The sequence below is a fragment of the Ranitomeya imitator genome, chromosome 3, assembly GCF_032444005.1.
Source record: "Ranitomeya imitator isolate aRanImi1 chromosome 3, aRanImi1.pri, whole genome shotgun sequence".
NCBI classification, from domain to species: domain Eukaryota; kingdom Metazoa; phylum Chordata; class Amphibia; order Anura; family Dendrobatidae; genus Ranitomeya; species Ranitomeya imitator.
This window is the reverse complement of record NC_091284.1, coordinates 631,533,234-631,561,003: the sequence shown is the minus strand read 5'-3', so window position 1 is coordinate 631,561,003 and position 27,770 is coordinate 631,533,234. Positions and strand designations below refer to the sequence as shown.

The 27,770-nt window shown below is 42.8% G+C and overlaps 1 protein-coding gene across 1 annotated transcript in view; it reads left to right on the top strand.

Moving 5' to 3' along the window:
* The window catches only part of TDRD3 (tudor domain containing 3), a 517,375-nt gene that overhangs the window by 453,643 nt on the left and 35,962 nt on the right, over positions 1 to 27,770 (top strand). The window contains exons 11-12 of the mRNA XM_069758172.1: positions 4,610 to 5,451; positions 20,822 to 20,947. Coding sequence (XP_069614273.1) covers positions 4,610 to 5,451; positions 20,822 to 20,947 — 968 coding nt within the window. The remainder of the gene's footprint in view (positions 1 to 4,609; positions 5,452 to 20,821; positions 20,948 to 27,770) is intronic.

The window sequence follows — 27,770 nt, the reverse complement described above, 5'->3', positions numbered from 1 at the left end:
GTTTTTGTCGTCAGGCACAATCCGGCGAGTTTTGAAAAAAACGGATCAGTTTTTTCCGCCAGATCCGTTTTTTTCTCATAGAGTTGTATTAGCGCCGGATTGCGCCTGATGGCCACACGTTTCATCCGTTTTTTGCCAGATCCGTCAAAAAAGCTGTTTTCGCCGGACGGAAAATACATACAGAGGAACTGTTTTTCTATCCGGTGGAAAAACGCGCAGCGATGGATCCGGTGAAAAACGTATGAAACTGAGATGTGAAATGATGGATCTGGCCTCCGAATCCATTTTTTCATGCATGTTTCCATTCAAATCATGCACATTTTCTATTTATTTATTTGCAAAAACTGCATCAAAACCACACCAAAACTGCACCAAAACTGCATCAAAACTGCACCAAAACTGCATCAAAAACACATCAAAATGGCACCAAAACCTGCATCAAAAACTGGTGCAGTGCAGTTTTTCGTGCGGTTTTTGATGTAGTTTTGGTGCAGTTATGATGCAGTTTTGATGCAGTTTTTGGTGCTTTTTTTGCACGGTTTTGATGCAGTTTTTGGAAATAAATAAACAAACGGAAAATGTGCATGATTTGAATGGAAACATGCATGAAAAAACTGATTCAGAGGCCGGATTCAGCGCCAATTCCGGCACTTAGCCCCTCTCTTCCCACTCCCGTGTAGCGGTGGGATATGGGGTAATAAGGGGTTAATGTCACCTTGCTATTGTAAGGTAACATTGAGCCGGGTTATTAATGGAGAGGCGTCAATAAGACGCCTATCCATTATTAATCCTAGTGTAGTGAAAGATTAACAAAAAAAATAGACACAGCCAGAAAAAAGTATTTTAATATTCTTCATTTAACCATACTTACCATACTTCAGCGCCTGCAAAACACGTAAAATAATAAACCGTATACTATCTGTCCGCCGTAGTCCAATTAATAATGAGTGACCCATGACGATCTCCCCTAAAGAACAGTGACATCGGGTGATGTCACTGCTCTATAGGACCTTCAGTGACACACTGACAGGAGACAATGGCTCCTGCAGTGCGTCACAGAGATGTTACTATAGTTCAGAGTCTCACTTCATGGCATTTGCTGCATGGGAAATTTCTCACACAGCAATGCCAAAAGTGAGACTAGGGACTATTTTTTTACAGCGGTGGAGGAATACAGTGCGGAAGGATACCTTCCTCCCGTCATTGTATTCCTGGAGCCCCTAGCGGTCGCATCAGCTGATGCTGCCGTTCTCCACGTGAGATCGTCGTGGGACACTCATGGATTTCTGCGGATCAGGGACTGTATTGTTTGTTTGTTAGTTTAATATTTTTTACAGTTGACACTGGCTTCCGGGAACAAAGTGACAAGTGATGGTGAGTATGTACTCTGTTATATGTACTGTATGTCTATATGTCTATATGTATGTATTGTATGTAATGTATGAATGTATTGTATGTAGTATGTATGTTGTATGTATGTAGTATGTATGTAGTATGTTGTATGTATGTATGTAGTATGCATGTTTTATGTATGTATGTATGTTGTATGTATGTATGTAGTATGTGTGTAGTATGAATGTATTGTATGTAGTATGTATGTTGTATGTATGTAGTATGTGAATGGAAAAAATAATTGTAAAATGGCTTGGTTGCGTTAAAACGTGACCATCTACAGTGTAGGTGTACTAAATGTTTCTGGTGCTAAATATCTGGATGTTTCTGTGCATACACCTTTTAATTGTGCATAATAAGGACAATTGTTATAGATGGGCATGTATTGATCCGCTTTTTCAAAACCTTTATGTAAATCCTTAAGTCAATAATTCAGACAGTTCAGTTGGCAGGCAGCAAAAGAAATAAACTACCAGTACTCAGAGTAAATTAGTAGAAACACTTAAAAGGTGTGACTGGAATTGGCAGCTCTGGATCCAGTTAAGTGGTCTTGCACTGACTGCCCGGTTAAGATTCAGATTCACTGTGTCCCGCACAGAAAGCTGTAATTGACTTTAATATGTGTTTCCTATCATAAAATAAAAACAACAGATAAAAAAAGTTATTTGCACTTCTTTGTATCTTGTCATCTTCATGAACAATATGTAATAGACTATTTCCACAAATTGCGCTCTACAAATCAATATTCCCCTACCCACATTTATAACCATTATTGAGTGGTCTATTGTCGCTGGCACAAGGCAGTAACTCTGATATACAAGAAGGGGATCTGTCAACAGTTATTTGCTGCCCCATCTAGGAGAGCCATACTGTAGCTACAGAGACACTGATTCCAGTGATTGGTCACTTAGCTGTTTGCTGTCATTTTGATACATGCACTGTTTTATCTGTTGCACATCTAGCAGTTCTCTGAATGCTGAGCTCTGTATAGCCCCACCCACACTACTGATTGGCAGCTTCCTGCCCATCTGCAGTGTACACTGAAAGCTACCAATCATTGGCGGTGCCAGCATTATACGGAGCTCATGAATATACTTGACTACCTAGTTTACTAGTTCGCTAGTGATAATCTCCTGCTGATAAAACAGTAATTTTATCAAAACTACAGCTAGCAACCCACGAAGGCTACGTTCAGACTAGCGTTGTGCGCCGCTGCGTCTGCGACGCGACGCACAACGCACCGAAAAACGCGGCAAAACGCACGCAAAAACACTGCGTTTTGCGACGCGTGCGTCGTTTTTTGCTGAAAATCGGACGCAAGAAAAATGCAACTTGTTGCGTTTTCTTGGTCCGACGCTTGCGGCAAAAAAGACGCATTTGTCGCAAAACGCAACAAGCAAAAACGCATGCGTCCCCCATGTTAAACATAGGGGCGCATGACGCGTGCGTCGCCGCTGCGTCGCCCGACGCGGCGCCGACGCACACTAGCACAACACTAGTCTGAATGTACCCTAAGTGACACATCTGTGTATGTTTCTACATTATGCTATTTTCAGAAGAAGTGGCAAAATCCTAGAAACAAATTCCCTTTAATGTGTCAGTACCTTTCTTAATTGAAAATACATATGTTGGCCATCAAGACTGAAAAACATATAGGAAATGTGCATTCCAGAAGCGAGATTGTGTTCGAGTGGACAGTGAGACTTATGTTTGGGTACTGATGGATCATTCGTCTGTTATTGCCTTTGGAACATTATTTCTCAACTAAGTTTGTATTTTTTGTATTGATTTTATGTCTGAGGATTTGGATGCTGTGATATGCTCATGGTAATAATTCATCGTAACTTCTGTAGATATCTTTATGCCTGTTGTTTCCCAATAGAGATTATATCTCCGTCTATCAAAAATGTTGTTTTGCAATGCACTTCTGTTCAGTCCTGACTACCATCTTGGTTATGGATTTTTATATTTTTCTTTTAATGATCTTTGCCCTTGAGTGGTAAAATATGTATTTTGGATTAATAAAGTTCTATAAAGTTTCAGCACTGGAGTGGTGCCACTAAGAGAAGTTCCCTGCCCCTAGTATTCTACTTACCAGCCGCTGTCTTCAGCTGTTCACAGTGCCACACCCGTCCACGCCACCATCTTGGGGCTACAACTTCTGACTGACGGGGAGTCAGAGGTGTCAATCACAAGCTGTCAATGTAAGTCTACGAGAGCCTCGTTCTGGCTCAAATAGTCTCACATTGAGTAGTTTCCTCCAGCTCGCCCAGCAAACATAGGAGTGGTCCAGCAGGTCACAAAATGCAGAAGACGAGAAGCGTTGATAACAGATGAAGATGACGGCTGGCAAGTGCATTGCTAGGGGCAGGGAACTTAGATTAGTGGCACCACTACATCGATAAAACAAAAAACAACACTAAAGTGACTATTTAATACATTTCTTCTTGTAATTTCTACTTATATTTTCCAATGCGCCCTTTGGATATATGTTTGCAAGTTTGGGGAGATGTGTTTTTTTAGGTCCTATCAGTATTTGTATGATTTGGATGTCTTCGCATTCTGGACGGTTTTTATTCAATTCCATAGCATCCTTTAGAATAAAATCTTTGTAGGACCATTACTGAGAAAGACATAATTATATTCAATTATTTTATTGACCTTTTCTAAGAAGCATCCACACTGTTTATTCAGGGTCATTTGGATGTTTTGGGTTGTCATTATGATTTAGAAAGAGAAAACACAGTAGTTAGACAATAAATGGCTTCACCCAACCACTAACCATTAGTTGAGAAAAAGCTTTGGTGTTATCATTCATATTCTCTGAAAAAAAGACCAAGAAAGCAAAAATTCTGCCAGGGTATGTAAACTTTTGAGTACAATTGTACAAGCACATTATACAGCTGCCTGTTTTGTAAGCATATTGCACTATTCTAAGTTAACGAACACTGCTTGAAGCCTTTAGATGCCTTCTTAGATTGCCTATGTTTAGGTAAGCATCATGATGCGTTGATTACGATGTGTTGTAAGTCCTTGAGTTAAGGTTCAGTTGACGTTTGCACCTGATTGTTTGCTTTTCCATTAGCTATATTTAGTAATTATGGTGGTTGTTTTACTTTAATTCAGAAACAAATATATACAGTATATGTGCATTAATCTTACATTTCTATAACCTATTTCAATTTTTTTTAGTTCACCACGACTTTATTTCTTGCAGACAACAAGCCACAAACTCAACCTCAAAGCCAAGGACAACACAGAGTTCAACATGTAGAGCAAAATGGAGTGAAGGATTACAACCAGTCTCGTCAGTTTTCTAGAAATGATACTCGAGGTCCAAGGAATGAAAAGCCCCCTCGTTTTCAAAGGGATGTACACTCGTCTAGGCAATTTGAAGGTAATGGGCCACCAAGAAGTCGAGGACCAGAAAAACACAATTCAGAACCATGGTTGGAAGACAGAATTAAGTGCGAAAGAGGGTATCAAAGGAATGATCGATTAAAAGATTTTTCACATTCTTCCTCTAGTTTCCAAAATGATGGTACATTTAAAAAAAGAGATAATACTATGCAATGTAGGACCGTAAAAGGTCCTAACCTCCTTGACACAAGAGATGACACCAGCATTCAGAATAGTAATACAGAGGTTGTCCAGCAAAAACGTGGTAGAAGGGAAGACCAAAGACACAATTCGGAATTTTATATTGACAGGAGACCACGGACAAGTAACAGTGAAACATACACTAATTTACCAAATGAGAAATCTATTGGTGCCAATATGGACTCCTCCAACTACCATGTAACATTAGTAAAAGATGATGCTAATGATTTACCAAATGGAGAACTTGAGCAGAAAGGACGAAGAATGGGTCCCATAAAACCAATAGGATCAAACCTGAATTCGACACAAGAGGACAGAAATAAGATGATGTTATACACCAATAACTCTAAAAAGAGATCTGGTCCGATAAAACCAGAGCGAATTATGGATAATGTCTACCCCACCTTTAGCTGGAGACCAGGGGATGAGTGTTTAGCTCTTTACTGGGAAGATAATAAGGTATGATATTCAGACTTGTCTATACTTTACTTTTTATTGGCTGGGGTAATGCTGAGGCACAGTAAAACATCTTTGAGATCATCACCCAAAATTGCATTTAAAAGTGGTCTTCTACAGGGTGGGCTTCTCCAAGTTGATGGTTAGTATGCATAATATATGGTAGAAATGAAAATCTGTCTCGAAAAAACAGCTCTAGATAAATGTGGTCTTCTGAAATAGATCTTTTATACTTTCAGTGAAAATGTTTAACATTTCTGCTTCACAAATTTTCAGGTTAGCCAATAAAGGAATCACTCCTAGAATACTTCTGTCATCATTGGGCAGAAAAGTATTCACATCCATCTGCTTCACAAATAAAATGATTTTGGTTTAAAATGCCATCACATGTACAGATTTTTTTAAATGTGTGGACAGGACCTTGAAAACTGTTTACTTTTGTTGTACAGTAAATTGCATAAATTATGATACTTGTAAATATCAAGAAGAACTTGATAAACACAAGACTGATTGTAAGTCTTTAAAGGGAATCTGTCAGACGGTATTTGCTATGGAATTTGATAGCAGCATAATTTAGAGTCAGAGCGCCTGATTCCAACGATGGATGTATCACTAATTGGACTGTTTGGTGTATTTCTGATAGAATCCCTGTTTTGTCTGATGTAGATGTTGGAGAGCGAAGACTTCTGCTATCTGTATAATTTCACTTACACCTTTTACTGACAGTTTCCTTTGTACAATGTAAATTGTCAGCAAGTTGCAAATCAGTGGTGGGGGCAGGGTTCCACAGATAAGTCTGACTTGCACATGACATGAGGTCCTACAGTAATAATCTCCTGCTGATAAAATACTGATTTGTAGTAAAACTACGGCTCAGAGACTAATAAATAACACATCTCTGTACTCTAGCTCTCAGTTCCTGCAATATGCCGCTCTCAGATTAAATGGCAAAAACCTGACAGATTCCATTTAAATTTACTATAATACATTTTTATATTAAAAGGTTGCTCTGCCACCATTCACTTCCACATTGGTAGGTGAGTGACTCTGATGGCATCCTGACAACCGTTGCCTGCCAAGACACAGGTTCTAATGAATAGCCACGTCTATCGATGGAGCTTTGTGACGGCTTATATTTTTGCAGGACTAGACTGTTTTTATTATCACATCTATTCTAAAATGTTATCGTTTTGATCGCTTGTTATAGCATTTTTTGCGCAATTGCAGCGACAAAAAAAAACATAATTTTGATGTTCTTGATTTTTTTCTCTTTACGCTAATCATTTTTAGATTTTGATAGATTGGACTTTTCTGAGCATGGTCATACCACATATGTGTTTTTTTTTTTTTTTTTTAACCCCTTCATGACCCAGCCTATTTTGACCTTAAAGACCTTGCCGTTTTTTGCAATTCTGACCAGTGTCCCTTTATGAGGTAATAACTCAGGAACGCTTCAACGGATCCTAGCGGTTCTGAGATTGTTTTTTTGTGACATATTGGGCTTCATGTTAGTGGTAAATTCAGGTCAATAAATTCTGCGTTTATTTGTGATAAAAACGGAAATTTGGCGAAAATTTTGAAAATTTCGCAATTTTCACATTTTGAATTTTTATTCTGTTAAACCAGAGAGATATGTGACACAAAATAGTTAATAAATAACATTTCCCACATGTTTACTTTACATCAGCACAATTTTGGAAACAAAATTTTTTTTTGTTAGGAAGTTATAAGGGTTAAAATTTGACCAGCGATTTGTAATTTTTACAACGAAATTTACAAAACCATTTTTTTTAGGGACCACCTCACATTTGAAGTCAGTTTGAGGGGTCTATATGGCTGAAAATACCCAAAAGTGACACCATTCTAAAAACTGCACCCCTCAAGGTACTCAAAACCACATTCAAGAAGTTTATTAACCCTTCAGGTGCTTCACAGCAGCAGAAGCAACATGGAAGGAAAAAATGAACATTTAACTTTTTAGTCACAAAAATTATCTTTTAGCAACAATTTTTTTATTTTCCCAATGGTAAAAGGAGAAACTGAACCACGAAAGTTGTTGTCCAATTTGTCCTGAGTACGCTGATACCTCATATGTGGGGGTAAACCACTGTTTGGGCGCACGGCAGGGCTTGGAAGGGAAGGAGCGCCATTTGACTTTTTGAATCAAAAATTGGCTCCACTCTTTAGCGGACACCATGTCACGTTTGGAGAGCACCTGTGTGCCTAAAAATTGGAGCTCCCCCACAAGTGACCCCATTTTGGAAACTAGACGCCCCAAGGAACTTATCTAGATGCATAGTGAGCACTTTGAACCCCCAGGTGCTTCACAAATTTATCCGTAAAAATGAAAAAGTACTTTTTTTTCACAAAAAAATTCTTTTAGCCTCAATTTTTTCATTTTCACATGGGCAACAGGATAAAATGGATCCTAAAATGTGTTGGGTAATTTCTCCTGAGTACACTGATACCTCACATGTGGAGGTAAACCACTGTTTGGGCACATGGTAAGGCTCGGAAGGGAAGGAGCGCCATTTGACTTTTTGAATGAAAAATTATTTCCATCGTTAGCGGACACCATGTCGCGTTTGGATAGCTCCTGTGTGCCTAAACATTGGCGCTCCCCCACAAGTGACCCCATTTTGGAAACTAGACCCCCCAAGGAACTTATTTAGATGCCTAGTGAGCACTTTAAACCCTCAGGTGCTTCACAAATTGATCTGTAAAAATGAAAAAGTACTTTTTTTTTCACAAAAAAATTCTCTTCGCCTCAATTTTTTCATTTTCACATGGGCAGTAGGATAAAATGGATCATAAAATTTGTTGGGCAATTTCTCCCGAGTACGCCGATACCTCATATGTGGGGGTAAACCACTGTTTGGGCACACGGCAGGGCTCGGGAGGGAAGGCGCGCCATTTGACTTTTTGAATGGAAAATTAGCTCCAATTGTTAGCGGACACCATGTCGCGTTTGGAGAGCCCCTGTGTGCCTAAACATTGGAGCTCCCCCACAAGTGACCCCATTTTGGAAACTAGACCCCCCCAAGGAACTTATCTAGATGCATATTGAGCACTTTAAACCCCCAGGTGCTTCACAGAAGTTTATAACGCAGAGCCATGAAAATAAAAAATAATTTTTATTTCCTCAAAAATGATTTTTTAGCCTGGAATTTCCTATTTTGCCAAGGATAATAGGAGAAATTGGACCCCAAATATTGTTGTCCAGTTTGTCCTGAGTACGCTGATACCCCATATGTGGGGGTAAACCACTGTTTGGGCGCACGGCAGGGCTCGGAAGGGATGGCACGCCATTTGGCTTTTTAACCCCTTCCCGACCTGTGACACAGCGTATGCGTCATGAAAGTCGGTGCCAATCCGACCTGTGACGCATATGCTGTGTCACAGAAAGATCGCGTCCCTGCAGGCCGGGTGAAAGGGTTAACTCCCATTTCACCCGATCTGCAGGGACAGGGGGAGTGGTAGTTTAGCCCAGGGGGGGTGGCTTCACCCCCTCGTGGCTACGATCGCTCTGATTGGCTGTTGAAAGTGAAACTGCCAATCAGAGCGATTTGTAATATTTCACCTAAAAAAATGGTGAAATATTACAATCCAGCCATGGCCGATGCTGCAATATCATCGGCCATGGCTGGAAATACTAATGTGCCCCCACCCCACCCCACCGATCGCCCCCCCAGCCCCCCGATCTGTGGCCCGCTCCCCTCCGTCCTGTGCTCCGCTCCCCCGTCCTCCTGTCCGCTCCCCCCGTGCTCCAATCACACCCCCCGTGCTCCAATCAAACCCCCCCGCACTCCGATCCCCCCCCGTGCTCCGAACCACCCCCCCTGCACACCGATCCACCCCCCCGCACAGCGATCCACCCGCCCGCACACCGATCACTCTCCCCCATGCTCCGATCCCTCCCCCCCCGTGCTCCGACGCCCCCCCGTGCCCTGATCTCCCCCCCCCTGTGCCCTGATCTCCCCCCCTTATACTTACCGATCCTGGCGGGGTCCGTCCGTCTTCTTCCCCGAGCGCCGCCATGTTCCAAAATGGCGGGCGCATGCGCAGTGCGCCCGCCGAATCTGCCGGCCGGCAGATTCGTTCCAATGTGAATTTTGATCACTGTGATATAATCTATCACAGTGGTCAAAATAAAAAAACAGTAAATGACCCCCCCCCATTTGTCCCCCATAGATAGGGACAATAATAAAATAAAGAATTTTTTTTTTTTTTCACTAAGGTTGGAGTTAGAACTAGGGTTAGGGGTAGGGTTAGGGGTAGGGTTAGGGGTAGGGTTAGGGTTAGGGTTTCGGTATGTGCACACGTATTCTGGTCCTCTGCGGATTTTTCCGCAGCGGATTTGATAAATCCGCAGTGCTAAACCGCTGCGGATTTATGGCAGATTTACCGCGGTTTTTCTGCGCATTTCACTGCGGTTTTACAACTGCGATTTTCTATTGGAGCAGTTGTAAAACCGCTGTGGAATCCGCAGAAAGAAGTGACATGCTGCGGAATGTAAACCGCTGCGTTTCCGTGCAGTTTTTCCGCAGCATGTGTACAGCGATTTTTGTTTCCCATAGGTTTACATTGAAATGTAAACTCATGGGAAACTGCTGCGGATCCGCAGCGTTTTCCGAAGCGTGTGCACATACCTTTAGAATTAGGCTATGTGCACACGGTGCGGATTTGGCTGCGGATCCGCAGCGGATTGGCCGCTGCGGATCCGCAGCAGTGTTCCATCAGGTTTACAGTACCATGTAAACCTATGGAAAACAAAATCCGCTGTGCCCATGGTGCGGAAAATACCGCACGGAAACGCTGCGTTGTATTTTCCGCAGCATGTCAATTCTTTGTGCGGATTCCGCAGCGTTTTACACCTATTCCTCAATAGGAATCCGCAGCTGAAATCCGCAGTAAATCCGCAGGTAAAACGCAGTGCCTTTTACCCGCGGATTTTTCAAAAATGGTGCGGAAAAATCTCACACGAATCCGCAACGTGGGTACATAGCCTTAGGGTTAGGGTTGGGTTGGAATTAGGGTTGTGGTTAGGGTTAGGGGTGTGTTGGGGTTAGGGTTGTGGTTAGGGTTACGGCTACAGTTGGGATAAGGGTTAGGGGTGTGTTGGCGTTAGAATTGAGGGGTTTCCACTGTTTAGGCACATCAGGGGGTCTCCAAACGCAACATGGCGCCACCATTGATTCCAGCCAATCTTTTATTCAAAAAGTCAAATGGTGCTCCTTCCCTTCCGAGCCCCGACGTGTGCCCAAACAGTGGTTTACCCCCACATATGGGGTATCAGTGTACTCAGGACAAACTGGGCAACAATTACTGGGGTCCAATTTCTCCTGTTACCCTTGAGAAAATAAAAAATTGCTTGCTAAAACATCATTTTTGAGGAAAGTAAAATGATTTTTTATTTTCACGGCTCTGCGTTGTAAACGTCTGTGAAGCACTTGGGGGTTCAAAGTGCTCACCACATATCTAGATAAGTTCCTTGGGGGGTCTAGTTTCCAAAATGGGGTCACTTGTGGGGGGTTTCTACTGTTTAGGCACACCAGGGGCTCTGCAAACGCAACGTGACGCCCGCAGACCATTCCATCAAAGTCTGCATTTCAAAACGTCACTACTTGACTTCCGAGCCCCGACATGTGCCCAAACAGTGGTTTACCCCCACATATGGGGTATCAGCGTACTCAGGACAAACTGGGCAACAATTACTGGGGTCCAATTTCTCCTGTTACCCTTGAGAAAATAAAAAATTGCTTGCTAAAACATCATTTTTGAGGAAAGAAAAATGATTTTTTATTTTCACGGCTCTGCGTTGTAAACGTCTGTGAAGCACTTGGGGGTTCAAAGTGCTCACCACATATCTAGATAAGTTCCTTGGGGGGTCTAGTTTCCAAAATGGGGTCACTTGTGGGGGGTTTCTACTGTTTAGGCACACCAGGGGCTCTGCAAACGCAACGTGACGCCCGCAGACCATTCCATCAAAGTCTGCATTTCAAAACGTCACTACTTGACTTCCGAGCCCCGACATGTGCCCAAACAGTGGTTTACCCCCACATATGGGGTATCAGCGTACTCAGGACAAACTGGGCAACAATTACTGGGGTCCAATTTCTCCTGTTACCCTTGAGAAAATAAAAAATTGCTTGCTAAAACATCATTTTTGAGGAAAGAAAAATGATTTTTTATTTTCACGGCTCTGCGTTGTAAACGTCTGTGAAGCACTTGGGGGTTCAAAGTGCTCACCACATATCTAGATAAGTTCCTTGGGGGGTCTAGTTTCCAAAATGGGGTCACTTGTGGGGGGTTTCTACTGTTTAGGCACACCAGGGGCTCTGCAAACGCAACGTGACGCCCGCAGACCATTCCATCAAAGTCTGCATTTCAAAAGTCGCTACTTCCCTTCTGAGCCCCGACGTGTGCCCAAACAGTGGTTTACCCCCACATATGGGGTATCAGCGTACTCAGGAGAAACTGGACAACAACTTTTGGGGTCCAATTTCTCCTGTAACCCTTGGGAAAATAAAAAATTCTGGGCTAAAAAATTATTTTTGAGGAAAGAAAACGTATTTATTATTTTCACTGCTCTGTGTTATAAACTTCTGTGAAGCACTTGGGGGTTCAAAGTGCTCACCTCACATCTAGATAAGTTCCTTTCGGGGTCTAGTTTCTAAAATGGGGTCACTTGTGGGGGGTTTCTACTGTTTAGCCACATCAGGGGCTCTGCAAACGCAACGTAACGCCCGCAGAGCATTCCATCAAAGTCTGCATTTCAAAATGTCACTACTTGACTTCCGAGCCCCGACATGTGCCCAAACTGTGGTTTACCCCCACATATGGGGTATCAGCGTACTCAGGAGAAACTGTACAACAACTTTTGGGGTCAAATTTCTCCTTTTACCCTTGGGAAAATAATAAATTGCAGGCTAAAAAATCATTTTAGAGAAAATAAAATTTTTATTTTATTTTCATGGCTCTGCGTTATAAACTTCTGTGAAGCACTTGGAAGTTCAAAGTCCTCACCACACATCTAGATTAGTTCCTTTGGGGGTCTAGTTTCCAAAATGGGGTCATATGTGGGGGATCTCCAATGTTTAGGCACACAGGGGCTCTCCAAACGTGACATGGTGTCCGCTAATGATTGGAGCTAATTTTCCATTTAAAAAGCTAATTGGCGTGCCTTCCCTTCCGAGCCCTGCCGTGCGCCCAAACAGTGGTTTACCCCCACATATGGGGTATCAGCGTACTCAGGACAAACTGGACAACAACATTTGCGGTCCAATTTCTCCTATTACCCTTGGCAAAATAGGAAATTCCAGGCTAAAAATCATTTTTGAGGAAAGAAAAATTATTTTTTATTTTCATGGCTCTGCATTATAAACTTCTGTGAAGCACCTGGGGGTTTAAAGTGCTCAATATGCATCTAGATAAGTTCCTTGGGGGGTCTAGTTTCCAAAATGGGGTCACTTGTGGGGGAGCTCCAATGCATAGGCACACAGGGGCTCTCTAAACGCGACATGGTGTCCGCTAACAATTGGAGCTAATTTTCCATTCAAAAAGTCAAATGGCGCGCCTTCCCTTCCGAGCCCTGCCGTGTGCCCAAACAGTGGTTTACCCCCACATATGAGGTATCGGCGTACTCGGGAGAAATTGCCCAACAAATTTTAGGATTCATTTTATCCTATTGCCCATGTGAAAATGAAAACTGAGGCGAAAAGAATTTTTTTGTGAAAAAAAAAGTACTTTTTCATTTTTACAGATCAATTTGTGAAGCACCTGAGGGTTTAAAGTGCTCAATATGCATCTAGATAAGTTCCTTGGGGGGTCTAGTTTCCAAAATGGGGTAATTTGTGGGGGAGCTCCAATGTTTAGGTACACGGGGGCTCTCCAAACACGACATGGTGTCCGCTAACGATGGAGATAATTTTTCATTCAAAAAGTCAAATGGCGCTCCTTCCCTTCCGAACCTTACCATGTGCCCAAACAGTGGTTTACCCCCACATGTGAGGTATCGGTGTACTCATGAGAAATTGCCCAACAAATTTTAGGATCCATTTTATCCTGTTGCCCATGTGAAAATGAAAAAAATTGAGGCTAAAAGAATTTTTTTGTGAAAAAAAAAGTACTTTTTCATTTTTACGGATCAATTTGTGAAGCCCCCGGGGGTTCAAAGTTCTCACTATGCATCTAGATAAGTTCCTTGGGGCGTCTAGTTTCCAAAATGGGGTCACGTGTGGGGGAGCTCCAATTTTTAGGCACACGGGGGCTCTCCAAACGTGACATGGTGTCCGCTAAAGAGTGGAGCCAATTTTTCATTCAAAAAGTCAAATGGCGCTCCTTCCCTTCCAAGCCCTGCCGTGCGCCCAAACAGTGGTTTACCCCCACATATGAGGTATCAGCGTACTCAGGACAAATTGCACAACAACTTTCGTGGTTCAGTTTCTCCTTGTACCATTGGGAAAATAAAAAAAATGTTGCTAAAAGATAATTTTTGTGACTAAAAAGTTAAATGTTCATTTTTTCCTTCCATGTTGCTTCTGCTGCTGTGAAGCACCTGAAGGGTTAAAAAACTTCTTGAATGTGGTTTTGAGCACCTTGAGGGGTGCATTTTTTAGAATGGTGTCACTTTTGGGTATTTTCAGCCATATAGACCCCTCAAACTGACTTCAAATGTGAGGTGGTCCCTAAAAAAAATGGTTTTGTAAATTTCGTTGTAAAAATGAGAAATCGCTGGTCAAATTTTAACTCTTATAACTTCCTAGCAAAAAAAAATTTTGTTTCCAAAATTGTGCTGGTGTAAAGTAGACATGTGGGAAATGTTATTTATTAACTATTTTGTGTCACATAACTCTCTGGTTTAACAGAATAAAAATTCAAAATGTGAAAATTGCGAAATTTTCAAAATTTTCGCCAAATTTCCGTTTTTATCACAAATAAACGCAGAATTTATTGACCTAAATTTACCACTAACATGAAGCCCAATATGTCACGAAAAAACAATCTCAGAACCGCTAGGATCCGTTGAAGCGTTCCTGAGTTATTACCTCATAAAGGGACACTGGTCAGAATTGCAAAAAACGGCCAGGTCATTAAGGTCAAAATAGGCTGGGTCATGAAGGGGTTAAATGGAAAATTAGCTCCAATCATTAGCGGACACCATGTCACGTTTGGAGAGCCCCTGTGTGCCTAAACATTGGAGATCCCCCAGAATTGACCCCATTTTGGAAACTAGACCCCCAAAGGAACTAATCTAGATGTGTGGTGAGGACTTTGAACCCCCAAGTGCTTCACAGAAGTTTATAACGCAGAGCCATGAAAATAAAAAAAAAAAAATATTTTCTCAAAAATGATCTTTTAGCCTGCAATTTTTTATTTTCCCAAGGGTAACAGGAGAAATTTGACCCCAAAAGTTGTTGTCCAGTTTCTCCTGAGTACGCTGATACCCCATATGTGGGGGTAAATCACTGTTTGGGCACATGCCGGGGCTCGGAAGTGAAGTAGTGACGTTTTGAAATGCAGACTTTGATGGAATGCTCTGTGGGCGTCACGTTGCGTTTGCAGAGCCCCTGATGTGGCTTAACAGTAGAAACCCCCCACAAGTGACCCCATTTTGGAAACTAGACCCCGAAAGGAACTTATCTAGATGTGTGGTGAGCACTTTGAACCCCCAAGTGCTTCATAGAAGTTTATAATGCAGAGCCGTGAAAATAATAAATACGTTTTCTTTCCTCAAAAATAATTATTTAGCCCAGAATTTTTTATTTTCCCAAGGGTTACAGGAGAAATTGGACCCCATAAGTTGTTGTCCAGTTTCTCCTGAGTACGCTGATACCCCATATGTGGGGGTAAACCACTGTTTGGGCACATGCCGAGGCTTGGAAGTGAAGTAGTGACGTTTTGAAATGCAGACTTTGATGGAATGCTCTGTGGGCGTCACGTTGCGTTTGCAGAGCCCCTGATGTGGCTTAACAGTAGAAACCCCCCACAAGTGACCCCATTTTGGAAACTAGACCCCGAAAGGAACTTATCTAGATGTGTGGTGAGCACTTTGAACCCCAAAGTGCTTCATAGAAGTTTATAATGCAGAGCCGTGAAAATAATAAATACGTTTTCTTTCCTCAAAAATAATTATTTAGCCCAGAATTTTTTAATTTTCCCAAGGGTAACAGGAGAAATTTGACCCCAATATTTGTTGTCCAGTTTCTCCGGAGTACGGTGATACCCCATATGTGGGGGTAAACCACTGTTTGGGCACACGTTGGGGCTCGGAAGTGAAGTAGTGACGTTTTGAAATGCAGACTTTGATGGAATGGTCTGCGGGCGTCACGTTGCGTTTGCAGAGCCCCTGATGTGCCTAAACAGTAGAAACCCCCCACAAGTGACCCCATTTTGGAAACTAGACCCCGAAAGGAACTTATCTAGATGTGTGGTGAGCACTTTGAACCCCCAAGTGCTTCATAGAAGTTTATAATGCAGAGCCGTGAAAATAATAAATACGTTTTCTTTCCTCAAAAATAATTATTTAGCCCAGAATTTTTTATTTTCCCAAGGGTAACAGGAGAAATTGGACCCCAATAGTTGTTGTCCAGTTTCTCCTGAGTACGCTGATACCCCATGTGTGGGGGTAAACCACTGTTTGGGCACACGTCGGGGCTCAGAAGGGAAGTAGTGACTTTTGAAATGCAGACTTTGATGGAATGGTCTGCGGGCGTCACATTGCGTTTGCAGAGCCCCTGGTGTGCCTAAACAGTAGAAACCCCCCACAAGTGACCACATTTTAGAAACTAGACCCCCCAAGGAACTTATCTAGATATGTGGTGAGCACTTTGAACCCCCAAGTGCTTCACAGACGTTTACAACGCAGAGCCGTGAAAATAAAAAATCATTTTTCTTTCCTCAAAAATGATGTTTTAGCAAGCATTTTTTTAGATTCACAAGGGTAACAGGAGAAATTGGACCCCAGTAATTGTTGCGCAGTTTATCCTGAGTACACTGATACCCCATATGTGGGGGTAAACCACTGTTTGGGCACACGTCAGGGCTCGGAAGTGAGGGAGCACCATTTGACTTTTTGAATACGAGATTGGCTGGAATCAATGGTGGCGCCATGTTGCGTTTGGAGACCCCTGATGTGCCTAAATAGTGGTAACCCCTCAATTCTACCTCCAACACTAACCCCAACACACCCCTAACCCTAATCCCAACTGTAGCCATAACCCTAATCACAACCCTAACCACAACCCTAATTCCAACCCTAACCCTAAGGCTATGTGCCCACGTTGCGGATTCGTGTGAGATATTTCCGCACCATTTTTGAAAAATCCGCGGGTAAAAGGCACTGCGTTTTATCTGTGGATTTTCCGCGGATTTCCAGTGTTTTTTGTGCGGATTTCACCTGCGGATTCCTATTGAGGAACAGGTGTAAAACGCCGCGGAATCCGCACAAAGAATTGACATGCTGCGGAAAATACAACGCAGCGTTTCCGCGCGGTATTTTCTGCACCATGGGCACAGCGGATTTGGTTTTTCATATGTTTACATGGTACTGTAAACCTGATGGAATACTGCTGCGAATCCGCAGCGGCCAATCCGCAGCCAAATCCGCACCATGTGCACATAGCCTAATTCTAAAGGTATGTGCACACTGCGGAAAACGCTGCAGATCCGCAGAAGTTTCCCATGAGTTTACAGTTCAATGTAAACCTATGGGAAACAAAAATCGCTGTACACATGCTGCGGAAAAACTGCACGGATACGCAGTGGTTTACATTCCGCAGCATGTCACTTCTTTGTGCGGATTCCGCAGCGGTTTTACAACTGCTCAAATAGAAAATCGCAATTGTAAAACCGCAGTGAAATGCGCAGAAAAAAACGTGGTAAATCCGCAGCGGTTTAGCACTGCGGATTTATCAAATCCGCAGCGGAAAAATCCGCAGAGGACCAGAATACGTGTGCACATACCGAAACCCTAACCCTAGCCCTAACCCTAGCCCTAACCCTAGCCCTAACCCTACCCCTAACCCTAACCCTAACCCTATTCTAACATTAGTGGAAAAAGAAAATGTATTTATTTTTTTATTGTCCCTACTTATGGGGGTGACAAAGGGGGGGGGTCATGTATTATTTTTTTTATTTTGATCACTGAGATAAAATCTATCTCAGTGATCAAAATGCACTTTGGAACGAATCTGCCGGCCGGCAGATTCGGCGGGCGCACTGCGCATGCGCCCGCCATTTTGGAAGATGGCGGCGCCCGGGGAGAAGACGGACGGGACCCCGGCAGGATCGGTAAGTATGATGGGGTGGGGGGGACCACGGGGGGGGGGGGATCGGAGCATGGGGGGGTGAATCGGAGCGCGGCAGGCGTGGAACGGAGCACGGGGGGCGTGGAACGGAGTACGGGGGGGCTGGAACTGAGCACGGGGGGGTGGAACGGAGCACGGGGGGGGGTGGATCGGAATGCAGGGGGGGTGATTGGAGCACGGGGGGGTGATTGGAGCACGGGGGGAGCGGACAAGAGCACGGGGGGAGCGGAGCACTGGATGGAGGGGAGCCGGAGCAGTGTACCGGCCAGATCGGAGGGCTGGGGGGGCGATCGGTGGGGTGGGGGCACATTAGTATTTCCAGCCATGGCCGATGATATTGCAGCATCGGCCATGGCTGGATTGTAATATTTCACCCGTTATAATAGGTGAAATATTACAAATCGCTCTGATTGGCAGTTTCACTTTCAACAGCCAATCAGAGCGATCGTAGCCACGAGGGGGTGAAGCCACCCCCCCTGGGCTAAACTACCACTCCCCCTGTCCCTCCAGATCGGGTGAAATTGGAGTTAACCCTTTCACCCGATCTGCAGGGACACGATCTTTCCATGACGCCACATAGGCGTCATGGGTCGGATTGGCACCGACTTTCATGACGCCTACGTGGCGTCATGGGTTGGGAAGGGGTTAAATATCTTTACTCCGTAATGACAAGCATTGTGATGTACAGCAGACCCCCGTTTGTCACTGAAATGCTGATGGGCAAATGGAATGATGCGCCCCCATGCTGGTACATGTAAAATGCAGCTTTAGAGTGTGACAACAGCATTTAACAAGTTAACAGTTGCAGGCAGACTTTACCTTGAGGTACCGTTACACTAAACGACTTACCAACAATCACGACCAGCGATACGACCTGGCCGTGATCGTTGTGTGGTCGCTGGGGAGCTGTCACACAGACAGCTCTCTCCAGCGACCAACGATCAGGGGAAAGACTTCAGCATTGTGGAAACTGTCTTCAACGATGCCGAAATCCCCCTGCAGCACCCGGGTAACCAGGGTAAACATCGGGTTACTAAGTGCAGGGCCGCGCTTAGTAACCCGATATTTACCCTGGTTACCATTGTAAAAGTAAAAAAAAAAAAAAAACACTACATACTCACATTCCGATGTCTGTCACGTGCCCCGCTGTCAGCTTCCCGCACTGACTGTGTCAGCGCCGGCCGTAAAGCAGAGCACAGCGGTGACGTCACCACTGTGCTCTGCTTTACGGCCGGCGCCGCTGACAGTCAGTGCAGGGAAGCTGACGGCGGGGGACATGACAGACATCGGAATGTGAGTATGTAGTGTTTTTTTTTTTTTTACTTTTACAATGGTAACCAGGGTAAATATCGGGTTACTAAGCGCGGCCCTGCGCTTAGTAACCCGATATTTACCTTGGTTACAAATGAACACATCACTGGATCGGCGTCACACGCCGATCCAGCGATGACAGCGGGTGATCAGCGACCAAAAAAAGGTCCTGATCATTCCCCAACGACCAACGATCTCCCAGCAGGGGCCTGATCGTTGGTCGTTGTCACACATAACGAGATCGTTAGCGGGATCGTTGCTACGTCACAAAAAGTGTGACGTTGCAACGATATTGTTAACGATATCGTTATGTGTGAAGGTACCTTAACTCACGATTGTTAGACTAAGTAAAGATTGAGAGTATTGGAAATTTAAAAATAGAAACATATCAAAGTTACTTTTTTTTATGAACAGAAAGGTGTTAATGTATGCATGTGGCAATAGTTAATGAGAATTTATTACCAGTGTTATGCTCTAATCAGAAGGCAGTATAAAGTAGAGACCGTGATCTGATTCTATTGCATGGTTGCTTACTAGTGATGAGCAAGTATACTCGCTGCTCAGGTTTTCCCAAGCACGCTCGGGTGATCACCGAGTATTTGTGACTGCTCGGAGATTTAGTTTTCCTCACCTCAGCTGCATGATTTATGGCTGCTGGACAGCCTGAACACATGTGGGAATTCCCTAACAAGCAGGAAATCCCCACATGTATTCAGGCTGTCTAGCAGTCGTAAATCATGCAGCTGCGGCAATGAAAACTAAATCTCCGAGCACTAACAAATACTCGACCAAACGAGCAACGAGCATACTTGCTCATCACTATTGCTTACTCATCTTGCCTCTACCCGAAACACTCATAAATTTACAATTTCCATTTATTCTATTTGGTTGGAAATATGTCTGCTTAGATTTATATTCAGGAGGAGGGCTACAGTCTGAGCCATCAGGAGAGGTCATCTGAAAGATTCACACTGAACAGGATTGAGCAGCCTCAAATGTATGAGAATTCATGGAGGCTGCAGAGAACAAGGTGTTGAAAATCTTTGAACAAAACTTGATTATAACTATCACTTTAGCCAAAAACAAGCAACCCAGTAAAATGCTTTCTAAGGCATCTTAACATTTTGATCTTTATATCTATCTATCTATCTATCTATACTATATAAATTTGTCAAGTCATGAAATGGGTTGTTTGTGTGACCACAAATAATATGGCAATTGGATGTAATCAGCCCTGCCAGTTGAGATTACTAGATGTCATTGGAAATAATTGAAAGTTGTTTCTTGGCTTACGGTGCAACAAGACTTTTATATTTTATACTATGGGACCACTTAAAATCAAGACCACCAATAGCGGAGAGAGGTACATCTATTACTTATGCTTGCCATGGCCACCTTTAAAAAAGATTTCCAAAGCAGAAAGATCTAGTACATAAACACAGAAATGACTTTTGTGTTACAATTTACAAACTTTTCATTGGCCTGTCTGCTTATAAGAGCTGTACAGTATTCATATTTTTTTTAAAATCATAAGTCAACAATGTAGCCCAATTACGGTATCTAGTCAGATGAAAAGCAATTTGAAGTGCAGTTCATTTTGTTACAGAGTTGTAATATTGCTTTGTACTATATGGGACGTTTTGACAGATTTTAAACCTAAAATGTCGAATAAACGAGAAATAGAGGCTCTTATAGGGCACATTTTTCATTAGTAACTTCACCTACATAATAAATAAGTGCATATCTATTTACAGTATTACAGAGCTGAGATTGAAGCCCTGCACTCTTCTGGAACCACGGCTGTTGTAAAATTTTGCGATTATGGGAACTATGAAGAAGTACTATTAGAAAACATTAAACCGATTCAGGCAGAAGCATGGGTGAGTGATGTTTCTAGTTCTGGATGTCATTTAAAATGGATTGAGGTCCATTGTGAATTACGTAACTGTCATGTGTCGAAAGGATTATAGAAACGAGAACACCACATTGTCACTTTACACTTGTATTCCAAAGAGTAACAACAGAGGAGCAGCACAACTCAGAGCTCTTACAAGAGAGTTCCCCAGAATTACTGAACAGACAATGCACCAATTTAATGAATTAGACCTGTTGGGAGTGCACACAGGTCCTATCTCGGTAAGATCAAACCCATCCTCCAAGCCTCATATAAGGACATACAGGCCTTTGAAATCTGATGTGGCATTCCTGAGTAATTAGCTTTTTAATTCACATGCAAATCAGGTATTAATTACTCTAGGTGTGATAGAGCATTAAAGGGATCCTGTTATGTTCCCAGACACTAACAACCTGCAAATATAGGGTTAATCTGCAGGCTAATGGCATTCTAAAGCTGTGCCTCTGCTGCACTGAATGCCCAGCTACCAGGAGAAAATGAACTTTGTTTCTCCAAGTAGCCTCTGACTTTCAGTCAAAGAGGTTCATAGAGGTGTACTAATGCGACTTTTGTCACCACGCAGTGTGACTGTAAGCACACCCCTGTACGTGAACTGACAGCCATGAATACAGCGTATTAATGCAGCAGAAGGCCAGTGTGCCTGAGCATGCTTACAGCCTCTGCACACTGTGTTCTGAGTAGTAGCTGAACCTGCATCGGCCATGCCTCTATGACTTCTATCTGGCGGCTCACAGGAGGAATTAAGTTGATTGCCTCCTTGTAGCCCTTGCTTCTAGCGCAGCAGCCGCACAACTTTAGAACATTGTTAACCCCTTCACGACCATGGGATTTTCCATTTACCGTATATACTCGAGTATAAGCCGACCCCCCTAATTTTGCCACACAAAACTGGGAAAACTTAATGACTCGAGTATAAGCCTAGGGTGGGAAATTCAGCAGCTACCGGTAAATGTCAAAAGTAAAAATAGATACCAATAAAAGTAAAATTAATTGAGACATCAGTAGGTTAAGTGTTTTTTGAATATCCATATTGAATCAGGAGCCCCATATAATGCTCCATAAAGTTTATGATGGCCCCATAAGATGCTCCATATTAAAATATGCCCCATATAATTCTGCATAAAGGTTAATAATGGCCCCATAAGATGCTCCACAGACACATTTGCCCAATATATTGCTGCACAAATGTTGATTATGGCCCCATAAGATGCTCCTTAAAGATATTTGCCCCATATAGTGCTGCGCAAACCTTGATTATGGCCCCATAAGATGGTCCATACAGACACTTGCCCCATATAATGCTCCGCAAACGTTAATTATGGCCCCATAAGATGCTCCATAAAGATATTTGCCCCATATAGTGCTGTACAAACGTTGATTATGGCCCTATAAAGACACTTGCCCCATATAGTGCTGAACAAACGTTGATTATGGCCACATAAGATGCTCCATACAGACACTTACCCCATATAGAACCAGAAACACATGGGCTACTTGCACATTGAACAAGTCTGTAGGAACCTGTTCACACCATCAAGAAACTTGAAGACACAAAAGAGCACAGTGAGGTCAAAAATACTCTGTTGTAAAAGGAATCACAGTAATAGGTAAGTGCCAGCCAAAAAAGGAAAAAAACAGGGTATTTAGTTGATACGTTTTTTTGCAAAAAAAATGTATACTTAAGCTGCTCCACCAATCGTCAAGGTATACCCTTATAGAGCTGTCCTATCTAATGTATATAATCCCTATCTGATGTATTTAAAACCTGATCATCTGTATAGTACCTGTATAAGCAGGGTTCAGAGAGGGAATAATCCATGTGGACATGTAGGATGGAACAGCTTTAATGCAAATGACCCACAGAGGAGTGACGGACTCCCCAGTCTTGTAGAAACAAGAGAACAATTATAGAACCAGTATACCTTGATGATTGGTGAAGCAGCTTAAGTATACATTTTTTTGCAAAAAAACGTATCAACTAAATACCCTGTTTTTTTCCTTTTTTTGACTGGCACTTGCCTATTACTGTGATTCCTTTTACAACAGAGTATTTTTGACCTCACTGTGCTCTTTTGTGTCTTCACTTACCCCATATAGTATTGCACAAACGTTGATTATGGCCCCATAAGATGCTCCATACAGACACTTGCCCCATATAGTGCTGCACAAATGTTGATTATGGCCCCATACAGACACTTGCCCCATATTTTGCTGCACAAATGTTATGGCCCCATAAGATGTTCCATACAGACACTTGCCCCATTTGCTGTTGCTGCCATAAATAAAAAAAAATCACATTCTCACCTCTCCGTCCCTCAGGCCCCCGGCACTTTCAATATTCACCTGACTTAGTTCCGGCGCCGCTCCATCTTCAGGGTCTTCTGCACTGACGTTCCGGCAGAGGGCGCGCACTAACCTCGTCACCGCGCCCTCCTACCTGGGCGTCACTGCAGAAGATGCTGAAGATGGAGCGGTGCCAGAACGAGGAGCAGGTGAATATCGCACTGCGCTCCCCTCCCCGTTATACTCTCCTGCTCCTGGCGCCGTGCAGTCCCTGGTTCCCCAGAGCCGCAGCTTCTTCCTGTACTGAGCGGTCACCGTTACCGCTCATTACAGTAATGAATATGCAGCTCCACCCCTATGGGAGGTGGAGCAGCATATTCATTACTGTAATGAGAGGTACAATGTGACCGCTCAGTACAGGAAGAAGCTGCCGGCGTCGGGGAAAAGACATGCAGGGCCCGCGCCAGGAGTAGGTGAGTATAATTAGACAGCCCCCGCTCCCCCTCCCCTGCCGACCCCTGGGTATGACTCGAGTATAAGCTAAGAGGGGGACTTTCAGCCCCCAAAAATGGGCTGAAAATCTCTGCTTATACTCGAGTATATACGGTATACGTTTGAATTTTTTGCTTTTTTATTTTTCTGTCAATATGGCCATGTGAGGGCTTGTTTTTTGCGGGTCGAGTTGTACTTTTGAACGAAACCATTGATTTTACCATATCCTATTCTGGAAAACGGGAAAAAATCCAAGTGCGGTGAAATTGCAAAAAAAAGTGCAATTCCACAATGGTTTTTTTGTTTTTGTTTTTTTTAAACATGTTCACTAAATGCTAAAACTGAAAAGCCATTATGATTCTCCAGGTCAGTACGACTTTGCAGATGCCAAACATGTTTAGGTTCTTTTTAATTTAGTAGTAAAAGAAAAATGGTGTCGAGATAAGTATCATCTCCATTTTTCGGGATCTGGGGCTGGGTGAGGGCTTATTTTTTGCACACCAAGCTGATGTTTTTATTGCTACCATGTTGGGGTAGATTCATGGTTTTGATTGCCTGTTATTGCATTTTATTGCAATGTTGCAGAGACCAAAAAAAATAATTCTAGCTCACTTTGATTTTTTTTCTCATTTTTTTATAATCTTTATTTTTATATAGCACTAACCTATTCTGCAGCGCTTTACAGTTTGCACACATTATCATCACTGTCCCCAATGGGGCTCATTATCTAAATTCCCTTTCAATATTGCAAGAGAGCTTGGCTGAGTAGATTACACAAGAAGGAAAACACACAGCAAGTCAGCAGGATCTAGGAGCAACATGGCAGATGTGACAACCTACATGGTGAGCTGCAGCATGTGCTACATGTTCACAGATCGACCAGAAGAAGAATCCAATTTCACCTGTCAGAAGTGTAGCCTAGTGGCCCTTTTAGAAGAAAAGGTGCGGGGTCTGGAAGAAAGAATAGCAACTTTGAAACTCATCAAAGAGAATGAAGACTTTCTAGACAGAACAGAAGCATCTCTACTGGTCACAGAAGGTGCAAAAAGTGTCAGAGAACCTCCAAAAGCAGATGAGTGGAAGCATGTGACCAAAAGAAGCAAGAAGACCATGGAGAAATCACCAACCACACAACTGAAGAACCGATATCAAATCTTTGTAGAGGATGAAGATGGCACACCTAAGAATGAAGCAATACCAGCAAGCAAAAAAGAAAAGGGCACACAGCAACAAGTGACAGCAAAAAGTACAGCCAAGAAGCAACGAAGAGTGGTGGTGGTGGGAGACTCACTACTCAGAGGCACCGAAGCAGCCATCTGCAGACCGGACATAACTGCAAGAGAAGTATGCTGCCTTCCAGGTGCGATGATCAAGGATGTGACCGATAGGATACCAAAGCTCTTCAGCTCCAAGGACGTCCACCCATTTCTTCTGATACATGTTGGCACCAATGACACGGCAAGGAAGGACCTACCGACAATCTGCAAGGACTTTGAAGAGTTGGGGAAGAAAGTAAAGGAACTGGATGCACAGGTAGTTTTTCTTCTATCCTTCCAGTAGACGGGCATGGCACCAGGAGATGGAACAGGATCCTTGATGCAAACAACTGGCTAAGACGATGGTGCAGACAACAAGGATTTGGATTCCTGGACCACGGTGTGAATTACTGGTATGATGGACTCCTCGCCAGAGACGGACTACACCTCAACAAACCTGGGAAACACACATTCGCCAGAAGACTCGCTACACTCATCAGGAGGGCGTTAAACTAGAAGAAGAGGGGACGGGAAGAAAAACATTAGACTCGAACAAAGACGACCCAGGAAAACATACTCAGAAGGGAGGTAAGAACATTTCTAAAACAATCCACAGTGAGGAGATTGGAACAAAACAAAATCCTCTAAACTGCATGCTCGCAAACGCCAGAAGCCTGACAAACAAGATGGAAGAACTAGAAGCAGAAATATCTACAGGTAACTTTGACATAGTGGGAATAACCGAGACATGGTTAGATGAAAGCTATGACTGGGCAGTTAACTTACAGGGTTACAGTCTGTTTAGAAAGGATCGTAAAAATCGGAGAGGAGGAGGGGTTTGTCTCTATGTAAAGTCTTGTCTAAAGTCCACTTTAAGGGAGGATATTAGCGAAGGGAATGAGGATGTCGAGTCCATATGGGTCGAAATTCATGGAGGGAAAAATGGTAACAAAATTCTCATTGGGGTCTGTTACAAACCCCCAAATATAACAGAAACCATGGAAAGTCTACTTCTAAAGCAGATAGATGAAGCTGCAACCCATAATGAGGTCCTGGTTATGGGGGACTTTAACTACCCGGATATTAACTGGGAAACAGAAACCTGTGAAACCCATAAACGCAACAGGTTTCTGCTAATAACCAAGAAAAATTATCTTTCACAATTGGTGCAGAATCCAACCAGAGGAGCAGCACTTTTAGACCTAATACTATCTAATAGACCTGACAGAATAACAAATCTGCAGGTGGTTGGGCATTTTGGAAATAGCGACCACAATATTGTGCAGTTTCACCTGTCTTTCACTAGGGGGACTTGTCAGGGAGTCACAAAAACATTGAACTTTAGGAAGGCAAAGTTTGAACAGCTTAGAGATGCCCTTAATCTGGTAGACTGGGACAATATCCTCAGAAATGAGAATACAGATAATAAATGGGAAATGTTTAAGAACATCCTAAATAGGCAGTGTAAGCGGTTTATACCTTGTGGGAATAAAAGGACTAGAAATAGGAAAAACCCAATGTGGCTAAACAAAGAAGTAAGACAGGCAATTAACAGTAAAAAGAAAGCATTTGCACTACTAAAGCAGGATGGCACCATTGAAGCTCTAAAAAACTATAGGGAGAAAAATACTTTATCTAAAAAACTAATTAAAGCTGCCAAAAAGGAAACAGAGAAGCACATTGCTAAGGAGAGTAAAACTAATCCCAAACTGTTCTTCAACTATATCAATAGTAAAAGAATAAAAACTGAAAATGTAGGGCCCTTAAAAAATAGTGAGGAAAGAATGGTTGTAGATGACGAGGAAAAAGCTAACCTATTAAACACCTTCTTCTCCACGGTATTCACGGTGGAAAATGAAATGCTAGGTGAAATCCCAAGAAACAATGAAAACCCTATATTAAGGGTCACCAATCTAACCCAAGAAGAGGTGCGAAACCGGCTAAATAAGATTAAAATAGATAAATCTCCGGGTCCGGATGGCATACACCCACGAGTACTAAGAGAACTAAGTAATGTAATAGATAAACCATTATTTCTTATTTTTAGTGACTCTATAGCGACAGGGTCTGTTCCGCAGGACTGGCGCATAGCAAATGTGGTGCCAATATTCAAAAAGGGCTCTAAAAGTGAACCTGGAAATTATAGGCCAGTAAGTCTAACCTCTATTGTTGGTAAAATATTTGAAGGGTTTCTGAGGGATGTTATTCTGGATTATCTCAATGAGAATAACTGTTTAACTCCATATCAGCATGGGTTTATGAGAAATCGCTCCTGTCAAACCAATCTAATCAGTTTTTATGAAGAGGTAAGCTATAGACTGGACCACGGTGAGTCATTGGACGTGGTATATCTCGATTTTTCCAAAGCATTTGATACTGTGCCGCACAAGAGGTTGGTACACAAAATGAGAATGCTTGGTCTGGGGGAAAATGTGTGTAAATGGGTTAGTAACTGGCTTAGTGATAGAAAGCAGAGGGTGGTTATAAATGGTATAGTCTCTAACTGGGTCGCTGTGACCAGTGGGGTACCGCAGGGGTCAGTATTGGGACCTGTTTTCTTCAACATATTCATTAATGATCTGGTAGAAGGTTTACACAGTAAAATATCGATATTTGCAGATGATACAAAACTATGTAAAGCAGTTAATACAAGAGAAGATAGTATTCTGCTACAGATGGATCTGGATAAGTTGGAAACTTGGGCTGAAAGGTGGCAGATGAGGTTTAACAATGATAAATGTAAGGTTATACACATGG